Source organism: Equus asinus, chromosome 7 (assembly GCF_041296235.1).
Source record: "Equus asinus isolate D_3611 breed Donkey chromosome 7, EquAss-T2T_v2, whole genome shotgun sequence".
NCBI lineage: Eukaryota > Metazoa > Chordata > Mammalia > Perissodactyla > Equidae > Equus > Equus asinus.
This window is the reverse complement of record NC_091796.1, coordinates 37261111-37279346: the sequence shown is the minus strand read 5'-3', so window position 1 is coordinate 37279346 and position 18236 is coordinate 37261111. Positions and strand designations below refer to the sequence as shown.

Genomic DNA, 18236 nt, shown 5'->3' with positions numbered 1-18236 from the left:
TGCCGTGACACTTAGAGTCACTCTGTAAGGGAAGTCGTGATATAGGGCCAGCTTCCTCCCCAAGAACTGCCAACGGTTGTCATGGGGCAGGAGAGGTTGCTGAGTTATAAAGCTGTAAGTACCAGGTGGCCTGGCTATCCCTGTGCCTGCCAGTCCACCCTCACCACTCCAGCCATTGCAAAAGAAGCCTAATGCTACTTTTTCACAAAGATTTAGTGGCTCTTGGCCTCCATGCCTCCCTGCCTCTGCCTTTTGTAAAAGTTTTTAATCGTGGCATAATACATGTAACATAAAATTTACCGTTTTAAGTGTTCAGTCTAGTAGTGTTGCGTACATTCACCTTGTTGGGCAACCAATCTCCAGAACTCTTTTCATCTTGTAGAACTGAAACTTTCTACGCATTGAACCAGTCCCCATGTCATCTGCCCTACCGTATACGCATCCTTGGAAAATTCACTTTAAACCCATGGCTCTTCCCATGTCTCATGGATCCTCAGGGATGGCGTCCATGAGACTGAGGGGCATATGAGAATAGTCTTTGAGTCATGTCTGCCCAACCCCTGGAGTCCCTAGAAATGGGGTGACCCCTTTCACTGCCAGCACATGCCTGCCAGCCTTGCTGCCCACAGGGATGGGTATGGAGAAGCCAGGACTAGGGCCAGGCCAGCTGAATGCAGGTCGTAAATGGGTTGTCCTCCTGGCCTGAAGCCTTTCACACAAGGCTTCATTCTCATTTTGTTAGAGCCCTGCTTTCCGGCTCCAAGATTCCGATTTCCTGCACCTGGGCGGGTCCCCTTATTTGCAGTTCATTCCTCACCTACCCCTTTCTCCTGTCACAGAAGGCTTGGACTCAGTACAGGGACACCTACACTCACAAAGTCTTCCATCTCACTTAAAATATACCTCCTACGGGGCTCTGACACTTACTCCCAAGACCACTTTCTTCCAAGATTCCTGTCACTTCCACAGCCAGGTGGTTTTTCCTTGCTGGGCTAAATTAAGTTCAGAAATATCTTCCTTTTGTTACCTCTCCTACCTTTTGAGAGGCAACATTGTTGACAAGGAAAGTCCAGAGTTTCTAAAGCCTTCTCTCTGGGTGTAGCTTCCCCCTCTAACCGTGAGGCAGCTGCTCTGGGAGCCAAGCCTCGGATGTTTGTATATGCTGAGCCATCACACAGTTTATCAGAGATTCACCATGAAAGTCAGCTCACTCCCCAAGAAAGTGAAATAGGGTAGTTTGCCCCCTTGGCATCCTGTGCTGCAGGTGGACCCCTGCCGGGGTGGGGCTGCTGGGCAGGCTCTCCCTGCGTGCTTCCCTGCTTCCTGTCAGCCGACAAATGCAAGGCGCCGAGGGAAGGAACTCAGGATGCTAATCTTCCTCTTCTCAAAAATCCTATTATCTGCTTGTTGAAAACAGACATACACATGTGAAAAGATGACTAAATATGTCAGGCATTAAATGTAAAATGCCATCTGAGTTGAACGGACTACATATCCAACATGAGTTCAGAGGCAAGGCCGAGATCGCTTCCAGCTGTGGTGGTCAAGGCCGGCTTCACTGAGGGAGAGGAGCGTGCGAGCCTGGCATGAAAGGCAGACAGCTTTGGACTGGCAGGGAGAAGAGGTGATGATTACAGATCTGAGGGAGCCACGCCCACCTTAGGGTTGGATGAAGAAATGATGCTTTTTAAATGCCTTCTTTTAAAGGTTTTATAGATGTGCTCTGCCTTTCTTACCGGAGTGAATTAGGAGTGCCATGTGCAGTGTATGGTTGGGGGCTTGCCCACTGGGAGAAATTGAAGTAGTGAATCTGGATGGATGTGAGCGAGGGTCTTGAAGAAGCTGTTGCAATGTTTACAGTAGATAAGATAGAAACCAGCTACAGCTGCATTCATAAATTTATTTCTGCACAAATAATGGTGGGTAAAATTAGCAGACATCTGGAAGAGGCACATATTTCAGTTATTTTAGTCTGATCTATAAAGCGCACTCTGAGGAATATGATTGGTAGCTGGTCTTAATAAACAGTTAGTGGGTTCTGCCTGCCTGAAATGCAAAACAGATGTATCTTTGTTCTCTTAAACTGACTTTGATGAATAAACTATATGTGACGTCAGGTCCGAGCTATTGGATGTCTGAGCCCTACTCAGAAATATGTTAGAGTATAAAAAAGTTTCCATGGTCGACACTGAGAGAACAAAGTGAATTCCAGTCGTGTTGCTGTTAGCATTGAAGCAGGTTCAGAAATTCAGGGAGGCCTTCGTCCAACAATCCGTTTTGGTATTTGGGGGGCATTGTTCCTCTCTGCCACCCCAAGGCACCCTCCCCTCACAGCTGCGAGCAGTGAGGGCGTGTGGTTTTCAGCTGTCACTGTTAGGGCTTTTTGACAGTCATTATTGCTGTTTTGCTTATTTGTACAAATGCTTTCTAAAAGAGCAAAATAGGATTCTGTAACAGCGATCCAATATCTGGAGACTGTGATGTTGCCGTTTCCCCCTATTTGTTTGGTTATGAATGATGCGGGATTTTTAATCATTAGCATCTTGGCTTTGCTGGGTGTTTTTGGCAGACTGGCCCTCCAGCCAGCCCTGCGCTGTGCTCTGTGCATCAGGAAACCAGCTCACTCTGCAGGTGTTTCATCCATAAACAAGCATCAGCCACGGGCTCCTCTTTCTTTTTACGGAAACCCTTTGGAATTTAACTTTCAGATACAAATACTTGGAGCAGTTGGCAGCTGAGGCACACGAGAAGGAACTGAGAAGCCGGAGTGTGAGCCGGGGCAGAGCTGACCTCTCCTTGGACCTGACCTCACCGGCAGCCCCTGCCTCCCCCGCCCATCTGAGCCATAGCCCTTCGTCTCCAGACTCACAAGAGGCTCTCACAGTATCATCCTCCTCCCCAGGAACACCTCAGCATCCCCAAGGTGAGTGCAAGGAGAGTAGAGGGGAAACTGATGGGTTAATTAACATCAGACAAGCTTCTTCTGGGCAATAGTAACCATTCCTATGTGCAAACTAATACTGAGAGGCAACTAAGGGTAAGTTTGGAGCGACTGCAACCTGTGCTGCCACTGATAAACTAGATGTCTTCTGAGCCACTTATATTAAAACAAGATTATTTACAAAGACTGTAAATGTATGATCATTGAAAAGGGAGAATATCGAAAATTAGACTGACTTTGGCATTTAATACTAAATCATAAGGTTTTAACTTAGTACTCTATAATTTTGGTATTATTTATTTATCGGATCTGCCCAATGAAGTGACCACTTTTAAATTTTTTTAGCCTAGGAATTGTCGGTCTGCTTTAAATTAAAATGGTGGAGAATGAAATTAATTAAAGCAAGCAAAGAAAAATGTGGACGTAGTGAAAATAGAAGTTATATATTGAAGTAGAAAAAATTGAAAATAGTAAAGATTACTGGTGCATGGGTGTGGGTGCAGATGCTTGTGTGCAGACAGACAGGCTGGCCCTGGAGAAATTCCCTGTCGTCTTAGCTTTATTTGGAAAAAAAACAATGATATTGTACACTGCAGCCTTGGAGCATCAGCTGTTTTTTGGATTGCTCTGCAAATTGTGGGTCATTTTCTTTAGTATTAAGAGAGAGGATGGTTCTTGGGCACAGGCGCCTACACAGTGTTGTGTTGATTAACCCTGCAACTAGCACTGTTTGGTTTAATCCAGTGTTATGGCTGGAAGCCTGATCTAGACTTAGCCAACTGAAGACAACAGAGACACTAAACTTTTAACTCTAGGAGGGTTGACTAAATATGGCATAAAGTTTAATTTAAACAAGGCAGGACTCCATGACCTCAGCAGAACTGGATGTAACGGAACAATCTTGTCTGTCCAATTCCTCGTCAGCTCTCCAAGCCTCGGGGCTCATTCTGCAGGAGCAGGCTGGCTCCACCACAGCTTTCCATCACATCCAGTTACTCCTGGTCCCCGAGCCATGGAAGATTGTCTCAGGCAGATGGCTCAGTCATAGATGAGTAATGTCGGTCTTAAAATATTGAGATTCTGAGAATCAAGAAAACAGACTGTTCTATAGTAGCCCTGTGCTTTCCAAACCCTGCCTGATATCACCCTCTATCTAAATTGTGGTATTTCCAGAGGCAATATGAGAAATATTCCCTTGCACAGTTGTGGTTCAGCACTTAATCTTGGAACTTTTTTTAACTCTAAGAGTTGTACCTGCAGCAGTTGATAGAATGTTTATCTAAACTGTGAAATGCAGAATGGCCCCAAGCTGAGAGGGAATTGTCAGTATCTATAAATATCGTTTGTCCTCAGAATTTTTAATCTGCTTGTTGTTTGTGGCAAAAAGACAGTTCCTCCAGTATTTTGTCCAGTTATAGTCAAACTTGAGGCCATTCTATCCAATTAAAAGCACAGAATATTTTAAACTTCAATAAGAACACACAAGATACTTATTTTGTATATACACAATATGCATTTGGGAAAAATAAAGTTATTTCAGTATGTAATAAGAAGGGTGAGTAGCAAATGTCATTCTCCTCTACAGAAAAGGGATTAATAGACTCTGAGAGAATGTTTGACTGAAATCACAGAATAAGTGATACCTGTATCTGAGAAAGAAATACTGAACTTGAATTTAGACATAATTACAAATTATTAAAATAGCATTATATAATGTCTGCTTTTTCCTGAAAACAAAAAAAAAGCAATGGCTCTGTGGAATCTAGTAGAAGGCTGTCAATCATATGTTAAGTAATTATCATCCAAATCAGTTGGAACCAGCAAAGTATTCTAACCTCCTTATCCTAATGCTAACTGAATTATACAATTGGAAATTGTAAGTGTATAAGAAGAAATGCTGTGAGAGGATAGTCGCAAAAAGAACTGCTGAGGCTTCCTTCTGGTTTGGAGGTCTGTGCCCTTATGGCAGAAGTACAAAGTTGGGTGACAGAAAGGTTGATGTCAGCCTACCTTGTTATTGTTCTTTGAAACATTCTGCTGGCATCCAATTAACAGTCTATTCTGTTTACCAGACCCCATTTTCAAATGCTCAAAGTAATTTTTTGCTTATCCCTAACATTTACAATATCCCAACATCTGGAGGAAGAATAAAAATATAACCACACGTCCAGATGTTTGTCCTACACCAAACACCTGGTGTTATGTGGTCTAAATGTGCCAGGGGTTGACTTGCTTTGTTATACTTTATTCTTGTGGAATAATCTGATAATAATCCACTTCACATTTTTTTTGCATGCTCTGCCCCTTCCTCCCAAGTGTTACTATTTAATGTCTTGCATCTGAATAAGTAGGGGAGATGCTATTATCTATGTTTTACTGAGGCTCAAATAGATGGGAAGATTTGCTTCGGATATTGTTGGCACCACACTGGAAGTAGAACCAGTGTTTTGGTACCAAACCCAGCTGTTGATCAGGGTCATGGTTCCACAGTGTTTGTGGTGGTCTTCACGTTAATGCCACATCATCCCTTTGCTTAACCTCTCCCCAATATCTGCAAAAATTATGGCCCACATTTCAGAATTATATTGACAAAAAAAGAGGAAAAATGAATATTTGTTATTGAATTATATGTACTTCAGTATTAAAATCACTTTATGGGTTCTTTTAGTAAAACTCCTTACTCAGATTCTGGAGAACTTTTAATAGCAGAAGATATGAAAACATCAGAATCTTCTTTTCCTTTTCTCCTACAAAATATATTTTGAAAGAGGGAAGGCCTAATGGTAAAATACCAATACCATTATGTGCCATCTACTGAGAACTTTCAGCCAAAAAAAGCTTCCCAGCTCAATCTGCTGTAACTTTTGTATAAATTATGCCACCCACTATCAAGTCAATGTGTGCTTGAATTGTTTTTCCATCTGACCCTACTGTGGCTCACAGCAGATGTTTGTCCCAATATGGACCAGACTTAGTGGTGATGGTCTTAATATTTTTGCACCATGTGAAACTGCCAGGCCCACATGAGGAACAAACATACATGTGTTCTCATTTGTACTGTGCTGTAATTAATAGAGACAGCACCCAATTTAGGTAAACATGGAAGGACCCCTCTCTTCATTCATTGTTTTAATTATCCTTCCCTTATTTTCACTGCGCCTGGTGGTATACATCAGAATATCTATCTAATAAGTTTATTTCCTATTATTTTAGGAAACTCACAGATGACTCTGGAAACAAGTTATTATGAGTAATCAGAGAAATAGGTATAGTGTTCTTATTGGGATGGAGTTCTTCAATATGACTCTTGAGACAGTTACTCTGAGGATTAATAACAATCTGTGTACCCACAAGTGAAGTCGATATAGCAAGGTAACCTATTATCTCAGTGGGTATCAGATATAGGTAACCTACTTCATGGAAACAAAGAGGAGAAAACCACTCATCTGAAAACCTGGTGTTGGTGGTGGTCCCTGCAGGGTGTCCCAGGATTGAACTGTGTTCCTTTGTTGTTCCTTGTCCTGACGCCTGAGTCCCTCCTGAGGCTAGGTGGAGAGAGATGACCATTCGGGTGGAAGGAAGCTGCTGTCAAGAGTTTACAAGCAGCTTTCACCCACTAATCTATCCAGGAAAGCATGCATAATGGCTAGATTATTTTTCTCATTTTAAGCTTGGTATTCTTTATATTGCACACAGAAACAATACTTAGAAATTCATTTGAAAATTTTGCCACACTATATTAATTTTACGTCAGGGAAAGATGTGTTCAATAGTGATTTTTTTCTACCTGTAATTTGATTCCTAGGTATTTCCAACTATCTCATTGTTTGGCCCCAGAGATATCAAGTATGGGGGCTACTTACCAGCATTCACCTGGAGGCATTTATGGAAATTATTGACATGGTATTCTGATATTTTCTCTCACAGATCCAGGCATTTAAAGTACTGGTAAATATGGCAATTCCTCTAGCCTCCTTATCCTCAAACCTGGAAGTAAAATATAGACATATAATTATATCATGAAATGTGCAGTTCATTTAAATGAATAATTGTTTTTCATGTAGGTGTCATTCATCATCATGGCTGTTGTCATTGTTACCAGTCACTCACTGAGCGTCTTTGTCACCTTCGTTGTGTAACATGTTTTGAGTCTCCTTCAGGTGTAGACACTCTCCTGGGTTACCTAATCCACATGGAAGAAATCAGAAACATCTGGTATCCTATTTCCAACTGGCACAGTAGCAATAGAATATCATCAATCATCAACTTAATGCATGCTAGTTCCCTTGCATAAAGCTCTTGGACACCTTCAGTCCAGTATTTCATGAATTGGCAGGAAACTAGATTCCTTGTGGTTCTGTGACTCAGGGCTGCCCCATCTTCCCATACCTCACTTGACTGCTGCTACTTGATGCCATTTGGTCAATTAGACAAAATCTCTTAGGAACTCTACCCAAGGCCAAGGCCCTGCCTGCTTTTACACCTGCCATGGAACTTTTTTGAGAGCCTTTTCAAATCATTGGATTTTTCCTGCCTTACTATTTCTCTGTCTCTAAAAATGGAAAAAGGCAAAATATTCCCTTATTTCCTCCTATAGAGAATGACAGTTGCCTGCAGTGTGCTTTCTTGCACCTATTTTAAAACATTAAATGGTCTTGAGTCCTTTTGAAGTAGACAAAGTATAAATTTTACTTAAGGATACTTAAATAAAGACAAGGCTCAGAATGGCATTGAGAAAGTTGTTAAAGAAGGGTATTATGTGATCAACATGATAATTTCACAAACAACAATTAGGTATCAAAAACTGTGAGTCTGAGGCTTTACCCTACTTGCAAGCTGGTAAGTTAGTCTTCCACGATTTCACAGATGTTGGCAGAAGATGCGAAACTCCTGGGTTAGAGACAATAGACTTTATTACCCAAAGCAATAGTAGTAGCCAGAGTATCAACATTTATGCTATTTTCCTTAGCCCCATTTCCCACAAGGTGGTGTGAATAGGCCCAAGTGATACTGCACACACACTGAGAGGACCCCTGAGCTTAGGGACCCCAAATCCCGAAGATTCAGCAGTAAGCATGTCTTCCCTTTGTACCAGAGGGAGATACTTCCTCAGAGAAAGCTGCCTCCACCAGGTACATTGGGAAGTTCTAGTCACTTTTTTGTTGACTTTCTAGATCCAGCAGCTCTAGATTCCTGTGCATCCTCTAGATAATCTCCAGACTCAATGTGTTATTTGGCTTTCATGTCTTCTACATTTCTCATCATTGTTTTCTCATCATTTTGTCTTAATCTTTCTCATTGTTTTGTTTCAATCCTCTTACTCTTCCACCCATTTCCTAAGTGTCGGATTTGTTTTTTAAGCTTTCTTTCCTAGAAAGCCTCTCCTTTCATGCCACACCCTCTGACTGTGCCCTCACCCACCTGATTTTTAACTACCATCCATACACTAAAAACTGCCCAGTGTGCATCTCCAGCCTTGGCCTTCTTGAACTCAGGATGTGTATACTCACCTCCTTAGACATTGCCATCTGAATCACTTAAATTGCTTTTCACTTTCCGTTTATAGCGTGAAGTAGAATCTATGTGTTAATCAATATTAGAATAATTGGACCTGAATCTGACTTCTTTTTTTGAGGAAGATTAGCCCTCAGGTAACTACTGCCAGTCCTCCTCTTTTTGCTGAGGAAGCCTGGCCCTGAGCTAACATCGGTGCCCATCTTCCTCTACTTTATATGTGGGACGCCTACCACAGCATGGCTGCCAAGCGGTGCCATGTCCGCACCCGGGATCCGAACCAGCGAATCCCGGGCCGCCGAGAAGCGGAACATGCGAACTTAACCGCTGCGCCACCGGGCCGGCCCCTGAATCTGACTTCTTTTTTTGTCCTGTATTGATACTACAGTGAAATTATATCATATTCATGTTTAACCAAGTGAACTTAATCAGAAGGATACTCTCAAGGGCAATAGTGGGGAGTGTAAATTACAGTTTAAATAGTGTGTGTAATCTTTCCCCACATCCAACTCAGGTGTTTGTCCCCATGTAAGCATGACATGAGGGCCATGGGTCTGTTTTATTCTTGAGCCATTCCTGACTCTCATGTGACTCTTGTAGTGTGGACGACTTGCTGCATCAAATGTGATTTGAGAATTTAAGGATTTGTCTTTGGAGCTCACATGGTTCGTGACTATAAGCCCAGTACTTCTTATGGCATTAAAGCTAAATGAAAACCTTGATTGTTGGAACTGTGAGGGTAGGTACAAGAGGTATAAAGTGGTACCTTTCAAAGGGGCTATTGAAGATAATTTTTGACCATGGATGGTTTTCATCTTAAGAGGTGGCTTAGGCTCAATTAAACCTGTTTGGAAAAATCTAGGTCTGAGTTTTGAGGACAAAGCTGAACTTAATTTTGAAGGCATACAAATTCATTAGACTGATGAAACAGTGTTTTTCAGATGATAAAGTATTTCTTTTGTAAAGCTTGAGTAGAAGGAATTTGGCCCTTCCTAGTGAAACTATTCCTATAGAGCAGTGATTCTCAACCAGGGGCGATTTTTCCCCTAGGGGACATTTGGCAGTGTCTAGAGACATTTTTGATTGTGACAACTGGGGAGGAGGTGCTATTGGCCTCTAGTGGGTAGAAGGCAGGAATGCTGCCATTCCTACAATGCACAGGACAGCCCCACCACAAAGAATTACCTGACCCCAAATATCCATAGTACCAAGGCTGAGAAACACTGCTCTAGAGTGAATGTGAGTGAACAGCTTTGCAAAACTGGCCCAAGACCAAAGGCAAATTCTAAAGAATTTTCAAAGTTGTGAGCTTTTTCTCTTGGGACCACAAGTTTAAAGTTGATGGTGTTAGTTATTAGCTCTGAACTGGGGAGGTCCCTGGAATCTACACAGTTTGGAGCAACTATTATAGAACTGGCCAGCCCAGACTTGGGTTTCATAAGTCTTGTCAGAAAGCCAAGCCCTGGCAAAGTCATCGAGACACCATCACAGAATGAAATCAATTAAAGCCACCCAAAGACTTATTAACTTCAGATCTTTTTTACCAGCGATTTATCTCTTCAAAGAAAAATTGGACACTCTGGACTCCACTGTCAGGGACACTGAAGAACTGGAAGGTTCATGCCCACTCTGTCTTTTGTTTGTTTGTTTTTCAGGAATGATTATGTGCTTCTCCTTTGTGTCCTGAGTCACCGACCACACAGTGTAACATCACTATTAACAGCTCAAGCTTTTTCAGTCAGGCTGATCAAGGTTCAGATCCCAGCTCTGTTAGCATTTGCTGTGTTTGTCAATGAGGTCCTGTTGGAAGCAGATGGCACATGTTCAGAGGGTGTCTGAAGGCAGTCAGTGGAGGGACGGGCTTGCCAAGGGGTGGAGAGGGTCAAGGGAGCATCAGCAGATAGGAAAGCACCCAGAGACCAGATCAGCCACAGTGGGAAACTGTCAACCTGCTCCCACCTCCAGACCTGGAGGAACTTGGTGAATGGCTGGGACCTGGTAAGGCCTGTGGCCTTGGGAGGGAGCCCACGGGACAGAAACAGTGGCCTGACAACCTCTGTCAAACTGAGAACAAACGTGGAGAGAGAGCAGGGGCATAAATACTCCGGCTTCTCCTTCCTCCCACCTTTGCTGGCACCTCCGGGGGGCTGACCCATCTGAAAGTGAGAGGGAACACAAACGCAGGAGGTACTCTCCGTAGAGGCCAGCCTCCCGGGACACAGAGCAGAACAGAGAATGGGACTGGAGGAGCAATCTGAGAGTATCCAGCCTGCAGTGTAGCCCTGGACAAGTTACTTAACCTCTCTGAACATGTTTCCTCCTTTAAGCTTCATATTGTGCACATGAGAACTAAATAGGGTGTTGTGTATGTGGTTCCTAGGACTGCACTGGTGGGTAGAAGGCACTCAATACATAGTAACTTTTGTTTTTATTTCGCTTGAAGGCCAAGCAGGGCCTGATGTCTAGTGAGGTTTGCGGGACCAGGTGAGGAGCAAGTGCTGGGCTGTTGGAAAGAGAGAGAGAACCAGCTAGGATGAGTCAATGTCTGCCCTCGCTGCCTTGGAACAGGGGATGAGCTGGCTGAAATCCTCAAGGTCTGCTCTTTCCTTACCTCTCTCCCAGCTTTGTGATCTGCTTGAGGGAAAGACCAGTCATCTGACTGGGCACCTTTTATATTCTCTCAACAGAAACACTCAAATTTTCCCTCTTTCCCTGTGGTTCTCGTGCTAATGGGTTCGCATTCTGGCTCTCCAACCTCTCTCTTCTGTAAGGTCTGTTTCCTTTGGATAACAAATGCCCTTTAGTGGCTGTGTTCTGCTTATAGGTCCTTCCTCCCAGGGTGGTGATGACCAGGTTCCTTGTTACTTCCTTCCGAATACTGTATACTGTGGACCTCCTCTTTCCTATTATTTCTTCCACATCGCATAAATTATCCATTACCGTATCCTTTTATCCAGTTTAATTCTGATTTATTTTCTCCTCCTATACCCTCTACTCCAACCTTAAAGTTTAGTTTACAGCCCTCTGAATCAGGTCAGTGCAGGTTCTCGCCAAATACATTTTTCTGGCCTTTGCTAAGTGCGTTCTGGCCATGCCAAGATCCCATCAGTCTGCTCTCTCAGGACGTGGTCCAGGAAGACAGATCCCAGTTCTGGACGCCTTTTATGTTGCCAGGCACTTCTTGCCATGTCCTCCTTTCATTTCCAGACTAACACCCACCGCAGGGAGAAGGGCTGCCGGGCACCTGGCCCAAGTCCTCCTCGTGTTTCCCCTCCTCCTCTGCCCGGCCCCGAAGATGCGGTCAGAGCTTTGTGTCCTTCCTCTGTCTGAGGTGATGGGCAGGCGTGGGTGGTTATGGACAAGTGTGGGGAGCCCTGGCCACTCCTGACTTGCAAGTTTGGTTTATCACAGTCACTCTGAGCCTGCCTTGAAGACGGGGCTGCTGGGTCCTTACAGTCGTGTGCTTGGGAGTGGGGGCCGTGCCCCTTCCTGCCTGGCACCTGGGCCTGGGTCTCCACCATTCCCTCCCGGCCTCAGCTTTCTGAGGGCAATAAGCAATCCCTCCCCATAGAGAGGTCTGAGGATTTAGTAGACAGTTCAAGTGCAATGCTCAGTGACAGCGCCTCAGAGGGAGTCAGCAGCCCCCTGCTCCCCTCGAGTGCTAACACAGCACCTCCCCCAGTGGATCTCCGGGATGGAAAACTTCTTCCCAGTGTCCAGAATCGCAATCACTTGCCCATGTGTTCTTCCAGTGGTACCATTTATTTGTTTTCTTTTTCTCTTGAGCCCCACCAACTGGCATTCACCTCTTCCTCCTCAGTCTCTTTATCTACAGGGTTGTTTCCTGACTGTTTGCCTCACACCAACCAGGCATGCTTCAGCTGGCCCAGCGGGAAGCATAGTTTGCCTGTGATGCAGGCGTAGGCAGGGGTCATCTTAGACAAAATGAAACATGGCCTACCTCTGCCTGAAGCAGCCATCACTGCCCTTAGTGTAAAGTCCCAGGTTCCTACCTTGCCTTACAAGGCCTGTTGCCCGTGACACTGGACATCTTTCATTCCTTCCACACACCTGTGCTCCCAGGCTCTGCACGTGCGCTTTCGTCTGCCAAGAAGATTCTCGTGTCCACTTTTCCCCATTTTAATCCTTTCATCCTTGGTGACTCTGCTTAAATGTTATTTTGGCACAGAGACTTATGTCCCTTCCCAGGCCTTGCCAAAGACCTTGGTCGTACCCTCCTACAGCACTGTGTTCTTGCTGTTAGGACAGCCATCACATTTATGAATATTTTGTAATTGTATCTAGTGCAAGCTGAGGGGCTGGGATTACCCTGTGTCTTTTGGTGCTAGGGTTCAGCCATCTTTGCCAGCAGAGGCCATGGCAGGACGGGTAGCATCTCTTTGCTCCTCTATAACCTCCATGGCGACGAGAGCTGGGTCTGTCTTGTGTATCACTGTGTCTGTCACCACCAACACCATTGTTGGGCAAGAGAAAGGCTCATTAAATACTGGGACTAGCAACAGTGGGAGGTTGTGAGTAGTTCTTGCCCCTTGGTGTTGACAAATGTCTTAGCTCTCTTTAGGACTTTTCCTCCAGTTTCCTAGGGACTCAGAGTGGGTAGATGATACTTTTCTCTGTGTCTGCTCAGAGAGCAGCCGATCTGCTTGGGGCAGTGAGTCAAAAGGAATGGTTGTGTGTGTGTGGGAGGGGGGTGTTGACAAGGGAAGTCTTAAGAAAAGAGAATGGGAAAGGGGAGCAGAAATGTTCTGGAATTCAGTGTGCAGTCCCAGAGCCATCCTGGGTACTTCCTGAGTATCAATGTGAACTTTATGAGCAGATGCCTCAGGACCGTGCCGGGGGCTCTTGGACACGAAAGGAAGGCAAGGTCTTGGCCCTCTGGGCAATTATTCCTGTGTTTGATTAATACGGCTTGAGATGGACTCTGCCGTGGATCCTGGCTGTTCCTTCCAGCAAGTCCCTGTCACTTGTTATCCAGCACCCTCACTGGAGTGCCTGGCCACATACTACCATAACCTCCATTGATGAGTTTTATGTCCTGTGTCCCTAGCCAGGTGGTGGGCCCTCTGAAAGCAGCAATATGTGTTATGACCCACATGTTGCCTGATGTATACAGCACAGAGCTTGTCAGGAATGAGCAGCTATGCACGTTTGCTGTCTCTATCACCTTCACTCTCCACTTTTGGTGGTTTTGCTTGACTTGAATGTATGTGAATATTGCTTAATTTGTTCATCATTAGGACAGCCTGACACCCCAAAGAGTTGCAGTCAGACCTTGTGGACACCAAGTCAATGCTTTCTGATTAGGAGATAGTGTTGGAGACGATTACCTCCCCAGCTGTAATGGAAAAGAAAAACCACCCCACTGTTAAGATCACACATATAAATGTCCGACTCCATGAAGTTATGCCCTTACTTATGGGGGTGAAATTGTACTGTTTATTCCCAAGAGTGTGTGGCTTTTCTAGAGTATGCATGTCCATTACCACACCTGTCCATGCAGCCGCTGGCTATTCAGGGGCCAGAGTTGCTGCTTAAGTGGAAGGAAACACGACAGTGGAGTGTGTGTAGGCTGGAGTCAAACAACCATGAAATCGTGGATTCTTCCTACTTTGTCTGCCTGGTCTCCTGGGGATGGTGAGTAGACACAGGCTTATGGCGACCAACTGCGCACAACTCTCTTTCAGTGATAAAGCCACACGGAGGCTCCCTTGCCAGTTTTCACCATATGCTCACCAATTAAAACTCAAATGCATGCCACATGCTAGGCTGTTGGAAACACATTTTCTTTTTGATGTGGCTATTCTGAAGTAAATGTGTGCAAGAACATATGCTTTCTGTCAACCAAATGATGACATTGCTCTTGCTACAACTATGCTTTTGCCATGCTTGTAAAACGAATGGGGTTTTGTAGCTCTTTGCTAAATACTCTATTATCAGATGAAAAAGAAATTATCGTAAAAATTCCTTCAACACCAAAGGGAATTTTTCTCAAAGGTCTGTTCACTCTCCTTGTACCCAGCCCAGTTTTTGCTTTTAAGGAAAAGTGCCTGACACCCATTCTTGAGCATGTGGGTTCATTTCTCTGTGCCCTTTGGCTTCCTCTGCTACTGCCAGACAGTGCATCTCTGCCTGGAAACTTTGCCCTCATATCACCAGTTCCTATAACAGTCCGTATTGGTGGTAGCCAGCAGGGACAGCCAATAGACAGCATAGTGCCTTTGCTGTCCTGTCCTCCCTTCCTCCAGTTTCTCCAGGAAGCAGGTTCTTGTACTAGGCTGGAAGATACACAGTGTGTCATCAAGCCACAGGCAGGCAGAAGGGAGAGGCCCTCTGTCCTCTATGACCCATTCCTACCTGAAGGGCATTGGGGGGATTCCCACAGGGAGTATTTCTTCCCTGTGGTGGTTGGAAGTTACCCAAGGACATAAGGAGAGGCTGGCGTGTCATCCTCCCCATTGTCTCCCTCCCTTCCTACCCAATTGGAAGGCAGCCTGAGAGCAGACTTGGAGGGGAGGTTGTCTGCTGGACCTAGTGAGTCCTGGCAGAATGAGTTCTTGCTGGGAAGCTGAGGGCAACTGGGCTCCCTGCCCAGTGAGGCCTAAGCTTTCCTCTCCCATAATAATGCCACTGCCAGGCCTACCTCGGGGTATGCTCTGCACACCCCGTTGCCAGCCGTCCTCACTCACCGGACTGGCATGATACCTCCACAGAGAGAGAGCTCCCCAATCTGCTTGTTTGAGCACATGCTCTTGGGGCACACTGCCTGGATTCGAGCAACGTGGCTTTGCCCAGCCCTGATGGTCAGATCCTCAGGAGTAACCCATCCTCCTCTGGCCTTCATGTGCAGCAGTGGGCTCAGAATTTTTTGTATCCTCAATCATTTTGCTACCCATCCACAGCTCACAGCTGAGAGTTTTGCTCAGCAAAAGCATGCATAAGCCAGACTGCCATTTCCCTGCTCCCTAGAGGATGGCACACGTGGGAATCTGGGCATTTTACCTTGGTACAAGCATCAAAACTCCAGTCTTGAAAGGTTTACAAATAGTTCTGTGCCCATAAGTGATTCTTCTAAGTAGCTTTCAAAATTATAGGTTAACTTCCCATTGTGAGCAAACGTGACTCAAGTACAGGTTGGCAGGCCTCGTTGGTTTAGCCACTGATACAACATCAGGCTGCTGCTTGCTTGTCAGCTTGTTTCACCATGGATTTTTTTCTCTTTTCCTGAAGAGGTAAAAGGATCATGTATTAGTTTTCTATTGCTGCATAAAATATTGCCACAAACATAGCAATTCCAAACAGCACCCATTTATTATCCATAAATTGAATAGTTTCCATAGGTTAGAAGTCCAGCAGGGCTCAGCTGGATTCTTAGCCCTGGGTACCACAAGGCCAAAATCAAAGTTGTGCCGGCTGGGCTCTTATCAGAAGGCCCTGGGAAGAACCCACCTGCAGGTTCCTTCAGGTTGTTAGCAAAATTCAGTTTCTTGCGCTTGCAGGACTGAGGTCCCTGTTCCTTATTGGTGGCCATCCAGGAGTCGTTGTCAGCTTCTAGAGGCCACTTGCATTCCTTGTCATGTGGCCTCTCCGTCTTTAAAGCCAGCACTAACGTGTCAAATCCTTCTGTGCTTCTAGTCTCTCTGACTTCCTTTCCTACTGCTAATCAGAAGACACTCAGCTTTTAAAAAGCTCACTGGATTGGATCAGGTCCACCTGGATAATCTCCATACCCTTAAGGTCAGGTGACTTGAGACTTGAATGTCAGCTGCATCCTTTCCCTGCAGTGCCTAGATCGTGCCTGATTGAACAACCAGGGGACGGGAGTCTTGGGGGCCACCTTTAGAATTCTGCCCACCACAGCCAGCACAGAGAAGTCAACCTCACATCCATTCTCACACCTCACTTGACACTTCCAAGAGATTCCTGCTATGATTATAATCTCCATTGTTGTCTCCTCCAGCAAGTGCAAGGGATCCTGGGCCTGAACCAGAGGCAGAACCGGAACCAGAGGCAGAGGTGGGGCAGGTTGCTGAGGAGGCTAGCCGGGAAATAGCCCCTGCTCACGTGGGAAGACAGAGTGAAGTGGAGCGAGCACTGGAGCAAGAGCCAGAAGAGCGAGCCTCCCTCAGTGAGAAAGAGAGGCAGAACGAGGAGGTGAACGAGAGGGACAACTGCTCTGCCTCCAGCATCTCCTCTTCCAGCAGCACGTTGGAGAGGGAAGAGAAGGAGGACAAGCTCTCCAGGGACAGGGGAACTGGTAATAAAGCCCCTTTTCTCCATAAACATATTCCAGGGAACCCTGGGGTGGGGGACCTGGTTTGCTGGCCTCTGAGGCAACCTGCTGGCTCAGCTCACTCACTGTGCTGTGTCACCTGTTATCTGGAAATGAGGAATGTGGCCACACTCTTAGCCAGCCAGCAACTTCCTGTCCCATAGAAAGGTGGCTCCCACGCCCTCTGCCATGCTGTTGCACCATCACTTCTCCAGGTGCCGAAAGGGCCCAATTCGAGGGCAACAGAGGACTTTTCCTAGGGCATAAGCCCCAACAGAGAAATTCCTTTTCCTTCTACTTGTTTGATTGTTAATAGTAAGTGTAGCTTTTTCCTAATTTAATTTGGAGACATGGCATATTATCTACTCCCTTGAAAGACTTTTTTCAATGAAGTAGGTTAAACCATTATGACTGAACATTTCAGACCAGAGCAAATTTGTTAAAGTGAATTGAATGAGTGCTTCCAAAAAGTGGCAGTTCACAATGTGCTGAGGTCAATTTGATGTTTTCTACTAGAATATTCGTAATTTTCTGTAGTATACTCAGGATTATTCTTTTCTCTGGTATAAAGTACATGCTTTTCCTTATGGAATTATACCTTTTTGATACGCTACTGATATTCATTCAGTTCACCTGTGTAATGGTGACAAATGGAATGTTAGTCCTCACTAGGGACTCAGAGTGGGCACTATGGAGGGTTATAGGAATTGGAAATGATTTCTATAATCATTTGGATTATGATTCCTATGCTACACTGTGGGGTTGGTTTTCCTGCCTGTGACTTATGTGCTGTCAGGGTGGTAGGGAGCCGCCTCTTGCAACTAACTCTCCTCACCAGTGAAGGATGTCTTATGGGCCAGCCTTCATTAAACTACAGAGTGACACTCAAAGAGCCTACATCTTGGGTTCAAAGGGCAGTGTGAAGGCTCCACAAGGACCTGCCAACCAGTGGCATGACCCACATATGGCTTGTTAGTTCACAGCTTGAGAATACAGTGTCTCTGAAGCATAGATGAATGAATGAAAATGGAATGAATTAATGACACCATAATGTCGCCCATGAGACCTGTCAATCAATGGCTTAGTCTAAAATAGCTAAAATTTGAGTTTTCACCAATTATGATATATCACTAGATTTTATTCTCTATATTACTGATTACTATGATGCAGTGAAAAAGGACTAAAAGACGTTATTAGTTTACGTCTTAGGAATTATTGCATTGAAAATCTTATGACTGTTTGGTTGAAGATGTATATGCTAAGAGGTGTTACATATATTGATACTTTCTTAATTTCTTTCCAAGTAAGATTACAGTAAATCTCCCAAATTCTACTTATTATTCACATTCAATATAATTATGGTCACAGTGCAGGGTGTCAGGTAAGACTTCTTGATCAGTTTGGACTTAAATCACGTTTTATTTATATAAACAGCTTTAAGAATTATTCATCATAACTACACTTAGCAGGCCTAAAATGTATCAACAAGTT

At 44.8% G+C, this 18236-nt stretch overlaps 1 protein-coding gene across 22 annotated transcripts in view; it reads left to right on the top strand.

Annotated features, from left to right (window-relative positions):
* The window catches only part of FHOD3 (formin homology 2 domain containing 3), a 455279-nt gene that overhangs the window by 367896 nt on the left and 69147 nt on the right, over window positions 1-18236 (top strand). For all 22 annotated transcript variants that reach the window (XM_070513157.1, XM_070513160.1, XM_070513168.1 and 19 more), the window contains 2 exons: window positions 2709-2923; window positions 16434-16730. In XM_070513157.1, the coding sequence (XP_070369258.1) occupies window positions 2709-2923; window positions 16434-16730 (512 nt within the window). The remainder of the gene's footprint in view (window positions 1-2708; window positions 2924-16433; window positions 16731-18236) is intronic.